Genomic DNA, 11,831 nt, shown 5'->3' with positions numbered 1-11,831 from the left:
GACCTCAGCAGAAGCAGAGTGTTCCTTTGATCAGATCAACTAAAGGATCATTGTTTCTCTGAGGAAGCTGAGACTGTGTAAGCATGTCTCAGAGAGGTGGTGAGGTTATAGCACCTCAAAGAGTAGGGATGGAAGGTTCCATCTGTTAGTCTGTTTCCTACAGTTCCCTGTAGTCTTAAAGTAGAAGATATCAGCAGAAGGAAGGTTGTGGGTCCTAACAGCCACCAGGTGTCAACAGTGAAGCCAACTTTCCTGACTAGTTCCTCTCAGTATTTCTAGGCCTTCAGGTCTTTATCTCTTCAAGAATGAATAGTAACATTCTCTTTATTTTTTTAATTTTATATACACGTCATGTAATTGCATCTTGAGTTACCTTTCTTTCATTCAATGTTACTTTAAAATATATTTAATTTTTACAAGTTTGAAATTTAATTACTAATTATTTACAACACTTCTTAAATAGATTATTTAAGTCTCATCTTTATGATTACATGAATCGTTAAAATTTAGCCATTTATGTATTTTGGTATTAAAAAATTTGGCTTAATTTTTGTTTCCTGAATGCTCGCTTTATATTTAAAGTTAAGAGTTCTGGCTCCACCTTAGTATTTAACTATTTAATGATTTTTTTTCATAAAAACAAAGTTGACAATTTTACTCACCTTTTAAATAAGTATAATATTTACCTAAATTAAAATCTATTAAGATATGGGCATTTTCATCTACTAAAAAGTATTAAGGCTGAATTTTTTTCAGTACAAATTTTGTCTAGGATATTTTTCTGGTATATTTGCTGTCTAGAATCCATATTTGTAAGGTTTTTCAGTATATTTTCTAAATGTAATTATTTATTGTTTTATGTTTAGTATTCTTGGCCTATATGTGCACCAAGTGCCCAAATAATACAGAAGATTGATCTGAATAGGTGTTTCATGTGGTTTTTATCTGCCACATTGTTTTGGGGAATCAAAAGTAAGTCCTCAAAAAGAACAGTTATTGTTCTTCAGCACTGAGCACCTCTTCAACCCTGGGTCCTATTTTTTATATTTTTGATTATAAATAGGGGAATCAAAAGTAAGTCCTCAAAAAGAACAGTTATTGTTCTTCAGCACTGAGCACCTCTTCAACCCTGGGTCCTATTTTTTATATTTTTGATTATAAATAATTTAAAAATTGTTTAAGGTACATATTGACTCTCTTTGACCATGTTTGATCTTTAGTTTCTCATACTTAATCACATGATATGTCAGCATATGCTCTGATTATATTATTCCAAGTGATATGCAAGAAACAACTTCCAATGACACTGTTCCTTATCCTTTGTCCCTTATGTTCTTTCTTCCTATTTTCCAAGATATCTGTTAAGTCTTGAAAAGGGTAATTACCAATGTTCATTCTAACAGTGAGCATTTAATAACTTCTTACACATGGTACCACTGCTAGTTAAGAGTCTCATCACTAACAGCTACCTACAGTAAAAGAAGTTTCTCTGACAAAGGCTCAAAGCATAACTACCTATATTTAAAATGTGATTAACTTCAAAGTATCAGTGAATTATAAAGTTTAATCTTAAATAATAAAAAGGACTATTTCATTTGGGGAATACAAACTTTTAAGAATCTCTTGGAATTTTTGTTAAATATGACATAATTCACCTACATTTAGTTGATATTAATTTTATACATAGATAAAAAAAAGTAGCTTTGCTACAATAACAGACATAGAAAATATCAGGAAAATAATCATGTTTCTAATTGTAAAACCAGAAGCTAAAACTAACACTGAATATATGAAAGTATACAAGAAACAGTTATAATGGAATGTACAGCACACTTAAGAACAAAATTGAAAATGTACGTGAAAGTGAAAGACCTTCCATGCTCATAGTTCAAAAGAATTAATATTTTAAAAATAGCCATAATAGTAAAAATGATTCAACTCTATTCAACTCCAAGGACACTTACTAAAACCTAGAATATCTAAAAATTATATAGAAAAAAGAATCATCAATTAAAATCTTGAGGATAAACCCTAAAGTAATGTTGAAGGCATAAACATATCCCATTTAAACTGATGATACATAGAGTTATGAAAATAGCATGGTGTTGTTGGAGCAACTGGGGGAAAACTAAACTCACTTTGACCTGTGAATGTGGCAAAGTTCCAATAAGGTGGCTTTCTAGAAGAATTGCACAACCATGGAAAGTCAATGTACTTGAAAGCAAGGATAAAAGCCTAGGAGAAATATCCTTGGCTCTTTTCATATGGCCAGAGATGATAAGAAATAACACCTGGTGTATTTCCTCACTCTTCTGTCATTTGCTTAACTCTTTCATATTATACTTGCTTTAATTTTAAAAAAGAGAAGAGCTTTGCATGCACTACGCAAACACAGTCCTTGGTGTTTTCCAACATAGACTTTTTTCTTTTCTTTATATTATTATTATTATTATTATTATTATTATTATTATTATTGGTTTTGTGAGACAGGGTTTCTTTGTATCTTTGGAGCTGGTCCAACTGGAACTAGCACCTTCAACATTTCCTTCTTTCTTTAAAGTTTGAGTCTCACAATCATGGTGGGTCAACACATTGTATAATCAAGAAATTTCAGGAAAATGAGTTAAAGAAAGAGAATAGAGATTAAACACAGTCAGACATTTCATTAAGTTGAATTGTCCAAAACATTAAAAAATAATTACCTATGTGTGGCCTTAACTATTCAAAAGATAGCAAGATAAATAAAACAAATAACAGAATCCAGATTTATAAAAACATATGAGAGAAAAACTTAATATATAGGTGACTGAGGAAATATTTATAGAATTAAAAATATGAGATACAAAAACACCACATGAGCTACCAACATAAGACCTGCTGAAAAAAGCAAGCACGCCTCCAAAGAAATATAAGTAGTGTATAACTACATAAAAAAATTTAACATCCTATGTTTTGGGAATGTAAATTCAATTTCTAGTGAGGATTACTCTCAGTGTGTCATAGTGACTGTCATCAAGAAGTCAAACATCAAATGCTTAGTAAAGGGGGAAATAGATACTCCGATATGCACAGCTATTTGGAATTGGAATGTAAATTAGTTCATTTAGGTTATGAACTGATATGTAGTTTGCATATTAAAAAGTAAAGACAATTAGCAAATGATCACTGTATTGTTATTTCATATGCACATAAAGATATCATACACTAGAGATGCTGGTATATCTATATGCTAATCAAATAGTGAAAGATGGACATAATTTCAGCTCCTAACTAGGAAAGGGTAAATAAAATCTGGCATATATCACATGAACTTCTCAGAGATTGGATGGATAAAAGCCTAATGCATATCAGAAAATAAACGTAAATGGGGAATCATCACATTGTGACTACAACATCAAATACTACATTTTTCTACAATATATAGAATTTAGAAAGAATGATATAGGAAACCAGGGAGCTATGAGCAAGGACAAAGATGACCACTAAGAAGGAGAAGGCAGGACAGGAGAGGGATCTGAAAGCACTAGCATTATAAAGTACATTATACACTCATGTGAAAACTTTTCATAAAACTTTAATTAGTATATACAATAAATATATGCTAATGTAATTAAGTGATACAAGTAAAAATGGAAAGAACAATAAAAGAAAAGAAATAGAGAAAGAAGAGGAAAGAAAGGAAGGCACTGAAAGTATATAAATGCATGAGAGAGGAGAGAGAATAAAAATATATAAAACTAAGTTTTAGTTTCCCAGTTTGAGAAGTGATGTGTATTATTATTTAAATTTAAATGTCTGAACAGTTTTGGATTACTGCTGTGATACTATATTTGCAATAATGCATGGGCATTGTGAATATTCCTGCAGTTTACCCATTCTGAAATGATTGTAAGAAAAAAATTAGTGATACTGATGAAGTAGCTGACATAACAGAGAAAAAGTCAAATTTCTACATTAGATAAATTATACTTAATTTATTATTGCCTGTACAAATGTAAATCATGAAATTATTTAACAATTGAGTCAATTTAATATGCACACTACATAAAAATATGTGAACATAGATTTAATTTGGTGCATCAGAAAGACAGAGTGAGTAATCATGCTTTTTCTGACTCAATTATTTTTGAGCTTTGGTTCTGAAAGTGTGCCAAGTAATCTTGCTTGGAAATTGGCCCCTGTAGATGACCACATGTTGCATGATGCTCATTGTTCTTACATGAAGAACCTGGAATCATAAGGCAGAAGGGCAAGGAAGCCGCTTACCTATTAATATCACAATAATTCCTGGGCTTCATTTGGGCCATACTTTACCAAGAACATTTCCATTTCACAGCAAACTGCATAAAATTTCTAGGCTGTTAAATTTATCTTAACAATATGAATAATGAATTCAGAGAAAATGTAGGAAAAATACCTAAAGAATAATAAATGATTTAGTACAGATGTTTTCCAAGCCTTATGTAGATTTCCTGTTATTTTGAAAAAAGAAGAGCAGATAAAATTTTGGGGGTATAGGATATTAAAGAAGTTTTTGTTTCTTAGCTTATTCCCCCTTAATTTTGGTTCACAGTAAGTATTTTTAAAATCAGAAGGATTACATAAGTTAAAGTGAAACAGATGATCCAATAAAAAATATCTGTGCACAGTTATCATTTGTTAATTTTATAAGTAACTCAGAATTTTTATGAATAGAGATGTGTAGTTTGTGGAATGAGATTATATAATAAACAAATATCATCTGATTCTGCAGTCTTAGAAAACTTTGACTTTGAACTATCAGATAATAGAAACATCCTATCAATATTAATATTCCTATTAGAAGCGATTAATTTTTAATCTGAGAATAATTTAATTTTTTTAAATAATAAGGAATTAATGATGTATTAGGTTTGCTTTGCATCTTTGTTTACTATTTATGCAATACTTAAATTGGGCTTAATAAACTCATATAATGAAAATCAGGGACACAAAACCCTAAGTCATATTTATGCTCAAAATCTACTTATATACAAAGACACAATTGTATCAGATTCTCTTCATTTATTTGAATTTTTGAATAATTTACCTAATATTAAATAAATGGATAGTAAGGTGTGCTTTATAGAGGCTAATATTTGTTTTGGTGTAAAGGAATTACTTTAAAACAGTACCAGATCCACTAACATTGTGAAGTATGCTAACCAATATAAGCTAATACACAAGTGATGCTTTATATAACTGTCTATTTGGGCAATTAAATTTTATACAACCTCAAGTTGTAAAAAGATATTGTTTGAGAGAAAATGCAATTAGAATAAAAGACTTTAAATGCATATACGCCACACATTTTAAATCATTACGGTTAGATTTTGTGTTTAATTTCTGCAGATTTTAAAGCAATTAACTATGAATATCTGGAACCACACAAATGAGTTTAACTTCATGCTTATGGGATTGACAGATTCCAAGGAGATCCAGCTAGTCCTCTCTATGCTCTTTCTCTTTATATACATGGCCACTGTGCTGGGGAACATAGGCATGATGCTAATCATTCGTCTAGATGTCCAGCTTCACACTCCGATGTATTTCTTCCTCACTCACTTGTCATTTCTTGACCTCATTTACTCAACTGTCATCACTCCTAAAACCTTAGAGAATCTCCTGACTTCCAGAAAGAGCATTTCTTTCATGGGATGCTTCAGTCAATTATATCTTTTTGCCCTCTTGGCTGTTACTGAATGCTTTATACTGTCCTCAATGGCCTACGACCGCTATGTAGCCATCTGCAATCCCCTACACTATCCAGTTATTATGTCCACAAGGCGCTGCCATGCTCTTATCTCTGTATCCTACATGATTGGAGCTATGGATTCCTCTGGCACTGTCTTTCGCATAATCACCTTGAATTTCTGCAAATCCAAGGTAATTCATCATTTCTTCTGTGATGTATTCCCAATTTTAGCCCTGTCCTGCAGTGATACCTATGATGCTGAAGTCACCATATTCGTTCTAGCTGGTATTACTGTAGTGTTGTCCCTTATCCCTCTATCCTCATCCTATATGTCCATTCTCTCTACAATTTTGAAGATAAATTCTTCTTCAGGTAAGCACAAAGCCTTTTCCACTTGTGCCTCTCATCTCCTGGGAGTCACTGTCTTTTATGGAACTGTGATCTTCACTTATATGAAGCCAAGCAAGTCCTACTCCCTGGGAAAGGATCAAATAGCTTCTGTTTTCTATACAATTGTGATCCCTATGCTGAACCCACTCATTTATAGTCTCAGAAACAAAGAAGTGAAAAGTGCTGTCCTTAGACTTGTGAAAAAGAAAGAGGGCTCCCAGAAATTTAAATAACAATGTTGCTCCAGATTTAAACACTTCTTTTTTCCTACTGATCACATCACATGTTTGTTTGCTTGTTTTTGTTTGTTTTTGTTTTCAAGGCAATGTGGCCCTGGCTGTTCTGGAACTCTCTCTGTAGCCAAGATATCCTCAAAGTCACAAAGATCCCTGTGCCTGGCTTTCCAAGGGCGGGGATTAAAGGTGTGAGCCACCACCACTGGGATATTAAGTGCTTCTTTACCTTCTCTCTCTGCATGAACCTATCAGCTTTGTGGTTTTTTGTTTGTTTGTTTGGTTGGGTTTTTTTGTATTTGTGTAGAGTTTCCCTTCCACTACCAAAGTTTCGGCATTTTTGAGAAGGGGACATATAAGTCTGTGTCATTACTGAAAATCAGGACATGCATATGAAACCCATGCTTTAAATATTTCAGTTTATCAGGACAGATGGCATTCAATGCGAAAATATTCTTGAAATGATGAAGCTTATATAGTACTTAATATATTATTAAATGTCAGATATCTGACTTAGTGAACATTATGCTGACACATTAAGATTTTCAAAAGTAATTCTCTTTGTAATATAAAACATTTTATTATTGGTCTTATCACTAGTAGGTGAGTGACATTTTAAGTCTCATTTTCCTCAGCTGAATAAAATAAATAATAGTTACAAGTCAATGCGATAACAAAATGGATATATAACATATTGATGAAATGAAATCTCTGCTTATTATAATTTAAAACCATTGCTAAATTTTATTTGTAGTTGGTTTGAAGAATATTTACAGATATTTAACCACATTTCAGTTAATCAAAATTATACAAATAGCCAGAAGTAAAATCAATAGTCAAAAAAATTGTGTTTGATTTAAATAATTGAAGCATAATTAAATAAGGTAATGTTATATTGTAATATTGGTGGCAAAATTGAAAATATTTAAAGTTATTAAGTAGAAGCACTGTAATAAATATAAAAAATATTTCCTCATACTTATCAATCAATAACTTAATTTTACTTTTATGTAGTGTATAAAAAATGCATGTCATTCCTGTATATTCTTTGTAACTTTCTTCATTCACTTAAATGACACATATTTGAATATCTTTGTGAATATAAGTTATGCGTTGACCATATTCTCAGTATATGGCTAACATCTTACTTCTTACTTTATATTGCTTTAGTGCTCATAACCTGTACACACATCAAGTCAGAATTCCAGGCACATAAATAATACCTCTGGGGCTACTGCTAAATTTTAAAAACGTCAGATCATCTGCGATATTGCAAGAATTTTTTCACTAAGTTTTATCTCATTAATTTACGTTTGAAAACGTTTAAATGAATTATTTGAATTAAATGATTGACATAGTTTTTATTGTATTATAGAAAAAATACTGTAAGGTATATTATTGACTGTAATGATGTATTTTGTTGTAACTCAAAAACTTTTTCAAATAGAGAATTAAATTTATTTTCAAAATTATATTTATATATATTATTTCTTTTTAATGTATATTTAATGAAGCTTTTTTTTAGAGAATGTGGTACTATTCTCCTTGGTGTTTAACTTTGTTGATCTCTTATAATTATATAGATATAAATTATACATTTACATATTAAATTTCTGAAATAGCTTACCAACTTATTTATGATTATAATTCTTTACTGCATTTCTCTATGTTTTATTATGTTTATTTTTAAAAATTCAAGCGTTCTGATTCATTCAAATATTAAATATTTTCCTATTTTATCTTTTTCAAAGAATGGCATTAGACTATATCAATATTTTGTCAACATTGTCTTACTTTTCCTCCAGTGACTGTGTTGTCTGTAATTTATAATTTTGTTACTCTTATTCATTTATTTTTGCGATAAATAAAACAGTTTGATAAATGTTCACAATTAATTTTTTCTAGTTTGTTTTTTTTTATTTTTAATATGCCTCATTCTGTATATATTCTGTCATATTCTGTTGCTGATATTTCATACAAGTTTATTTTTACATACACATTTTCTTGAATCCTTTTTAATGAAGATAAAACCTAATAGTTTGTAACCTATTTATAGAAACATAAAAGCATTACAGATGTCAACATTAGAATATTTTTTCCACAGGTATCATTCTTGTGTACAATGTATATTTATAACCATAAACCCATTTCTACTCTTAGATTTGATCAGGAAAGTCTCTGTCATCAGTAGGACAATTGATAAACCAGTAAGTAATTTACAATGAGTGCTCATCTCTGAAAAGGACATCAGTATTGTATAGATAGTATTTTGTCTGTATTAGCCCCTGCTATCATTACCTTCTTATTTTCTTAATAAGTATTACTACTTTTCACCTTGCGAAAGTGTGTGTGTGTGTGTGTTTCTAGGACTTGGTCAGTAGCCACAGCTACTGGGAACTCATCATTGTGACATCCATGACATGAACAAACACCAGTGTTTGTTTCATATTACTCTACTCAATCCCCCAGCTGCCTGTCTTCTTCAGTGTCACCGGGAACTTGAATGGGGTGATATCGATGTCTTATTAGGACTGAGAGCTCAACTGTCACCATGTTTCATGAGAAAGATAAAAGCTTGGAGGATGTAGCATTAAGAATAATAATTTCTTAGGAAATGAGGCTAATATGAAAAGTTTTAAAATTATAACTTAAGTTTAAATATAAATAAAATCACATTATGTGAAACCACCAGTTTACTTATTTTTTACTAAGCCTCTTCCTCCCTGGAGCTTGGATACAAGGTACATACTCCAACAGTCAGGTATCCAATAATCTCTAATATGACCCCTAATATAACAGACCCAATTCTCCTTTTCTGGTATTTGTACTATATTTTCTTCAAATATAAAATTTATATAGTTTTCTATTTCCTTTTTTTCTATATAGATGATTGAACATAGAATCTTAGATATGTAGCAAATTCTCTGTCTTTGATCTATGTACCTAACACTTTTTTTTTCTTTATTTGGGGTCAAAAAATTACAGGTAATTGTCTCCACTTGAATTGAGATTTCTTTCCCCTCATCTTACTTTCACTAGCACCTGGATTTTTGGCCAGAAGAACGAGAGAGAACACTCATTACCTTTTTCTTTTTTTCAATTTTAAATGTTTGAATGTTTTGCCTACATGCATATATATGCTATGCATTCCTATAACTCCCTCCATGGAAGAGGGAATCAGAAACTCTGTCATTGAAGTTATGAATGGTTTTGAGCTGCCATGTGTACTGAGAGCTGTATACAACTCTCTGCAAGAGCAGTACTTAAATTCTGAGCTATCTTTAGCCCCAATACTTGGAATAAGAAATTCCTTTTTCTCTCTTATTGTGTCTTCTGACTCACTTAAGACTTAGAGTAATTCTTACACAAGGGGCTGTTGAATGTGTTGAATGAATAACATAACTGTCATAAGAACGGTCTGTTCTTTCCTTCATTCTATTCTTAAAATAAGAGGATGCAGCCAAGAAATCTAGGTTTGAATTATAGCTAGGCTAATATATATACCTAACAAAGGACAGACACTATGCCATAGAGAGAGCCATATTCATATAACAAATCACAATAATCAAAGGTTAGAAAAAGCCTAGGCATCATCAACATAGGAGTAAAGAAAAATATTCTTGTACACAGAATTCAGTATTCTTAGGAAATTTGGCTGGGCAGTGTTTGATGATCAATTACTATTGGTTGTTTAATGATAAGTAGAAGTGGAGATTATTTTATTAAGTGAAATTAACCAGACAAGAAACAATTTCACATGGTTTTACTTACATGTGAAATATGAAAACTAACCGACTTTAAATATTAAAAGGCATTATTTAGAAAAAAGAGAATTATCATCCAGGTTGAAGAATGAGGATTAGACAGAGAAGTAAAGAATTATTCTTTTTTTTTTGTTTTTTTTTTGTTTTTTTTTTTGAGACAGGGTTTCTCTAAGAATTATTCTTATTTAAATAAAAATACACCACTATAAAATATTGATTACCTAAGTAAAAACTAGATCCAAAGGAAATGAAAGTTGTGGCAAAAAAGGAAGTTATAAGATAATAGCAAAAAATTATGTGGGATTCCCCTCTGTGTGTTGTGAATATGATTGGTTAATAAGGAAAGCTGGCTTGAGCCTTTGGCAGAGCAGAGCAGACGTAGGCCAGGAAGGCAGAACTGAATTCTGGGAGAAATAAGGGCGGAGTCAGAGAGAAGCCTTGTAGTCCCAATGGAGACAGACACAGAACCTTTCTGGTAGTACACGACCTTGTGGTGGGGCACAGATTAATGGAGATGGATTAAATTAATATGTAAAATCTATCCAGTGAGAAGTTAGAGCTAAAAGGCCAAGCAATGATTTACTTTCTGTGTGATTATTTTGAGGCTCAGTGGCTATGGACAAACAAGCAGTCCTCCTCCTACACAAAAATAATTCAGGAGAGGAGGAAGGATAAAGACAAGATAGATAGAGATCAAATAACCTTTTCTCAAGGTGAGTGGATAAACTCAGCGTCTTCTGGAGTAAAATTTACTTAGAAAGACAAGCTTAACTAATACTCAACTCTCATTTTCTTCAGTATTTTTACTTTGAGTTAGTTTGTATTAGAATTTCATACATGAATACTCAATCTATTCCAGGATTCCCTTTCCCTTCTTTGATTCTTTCAGTGTCTATAACTGTTCTCAAATATTTCTTTAATTACTTTATGGCTTATATGACTTACTGAGATTCTTTGGTATTGTTTTTAAGCACATATGCCTAGGCCTGACATCTAGGATAGCTTAATAGTTAGCTCTGAAATATTATTAGTTAGCTAATAAAAGAGAAAACCTATTTCCTTGTCTTGGAGCCTGTAACATTTGATCTGCTATGGAGAAGTTGTGAAGGTGATTTGTTTGTCACAGTTTGCATGTTGTTTTAAAGTCTGTGATTATCTTATCTAATTATCAATTAAGATTCTTTTTATGAATTACATTGTTCTTAAAAATTTTGATCAAGTGTATTATTCATGAAAAATAACTCCATTCACTACACAAGTAACGTATATTCTAAACTTCTGAAATAGTCATTCTTTCTGAAGAAACCTCAGGAAAAGTAATATCAGAATGAAATAAATTGAGATACAAAAGAATCTCCTACTCTTCTTTCTTACTGTGAGAATGTTGTATTCTGCCTTTGCTGATTTAGAGAAAAGATCTACAGTTAAATGTTGCACCCTTTTAAAAACCATGTTATAAGTTTATTTCATACTTAGCACTTTTTAAATTTTGTTATTTTATATGACATAATTTCTACCTTCTGATTCATCCCTTCAAATCCTCCTACATAACTCTCCTTGCTGTTTCTGATTTAGACCTCTTACTTTCATTATTTTACATGTAATCATGTATATATACATACAAACATATTCCTAAATGCAATAAATTGAGTTCATATAGTATTACTTGTAGTTTTTTTTTTTTCTGTTAACCACTCAGTACAAAAGAACCCATTGGTGAACTCTTCTCTG

General features: G+C 31.2%; 1 protein-coding gene across 1 annotated transcript; it reads left to right on the top strand.

The window, feature by feature from the left end:
- The first annotated feature begins 5,388 nt into the window (after positions 1 to 5,388).
- On the top strand, positions 5,389 to 6,336 carry LOC121466615 (olfactory receptor 8H1-like). Its single transcript, XM_041680394.1, has one exon. It carries the CDS (start codon positions 5,389 to 5,391, stop codon positions 6,334 to 6,336), a length of 948 nt encoding a protein of 315 aa, XP_041536328.1.
- Positions 6,337 to 11,831: the final 5,495 nt, after the last annotated feature.

Source organism: Microtus oregoni, unplaced genomic scaffold (assembly GCF_018167655.1).
Source record: "Microtus oregoni isolate MIOR12 unplaced genomic scaffold, Mior012 000033F_ref0000390, whole genome shotgun sequence".
Taxonomy (NCBI): Eukaryota; Metazoa; Chordata; class Mammalia; order Rodentia; family Cricetidae; genus Microtus; species Microtus oregoni.
The sequence above is the reverse complement of the archived record's forward strand: the minus strand, read 5'-3'. Positions and strand labels throughout refer to the sequence as shown.

What these genes read in the sequence shown, in the direction of transcription:
- LOC121466615 (XM_041680394.1), top strand. Translation starts at nt 5,389, where the DNA reads ATGAATATCTGGAACCACACAAATGAGTTTAACTTCATGCTTATGGGA.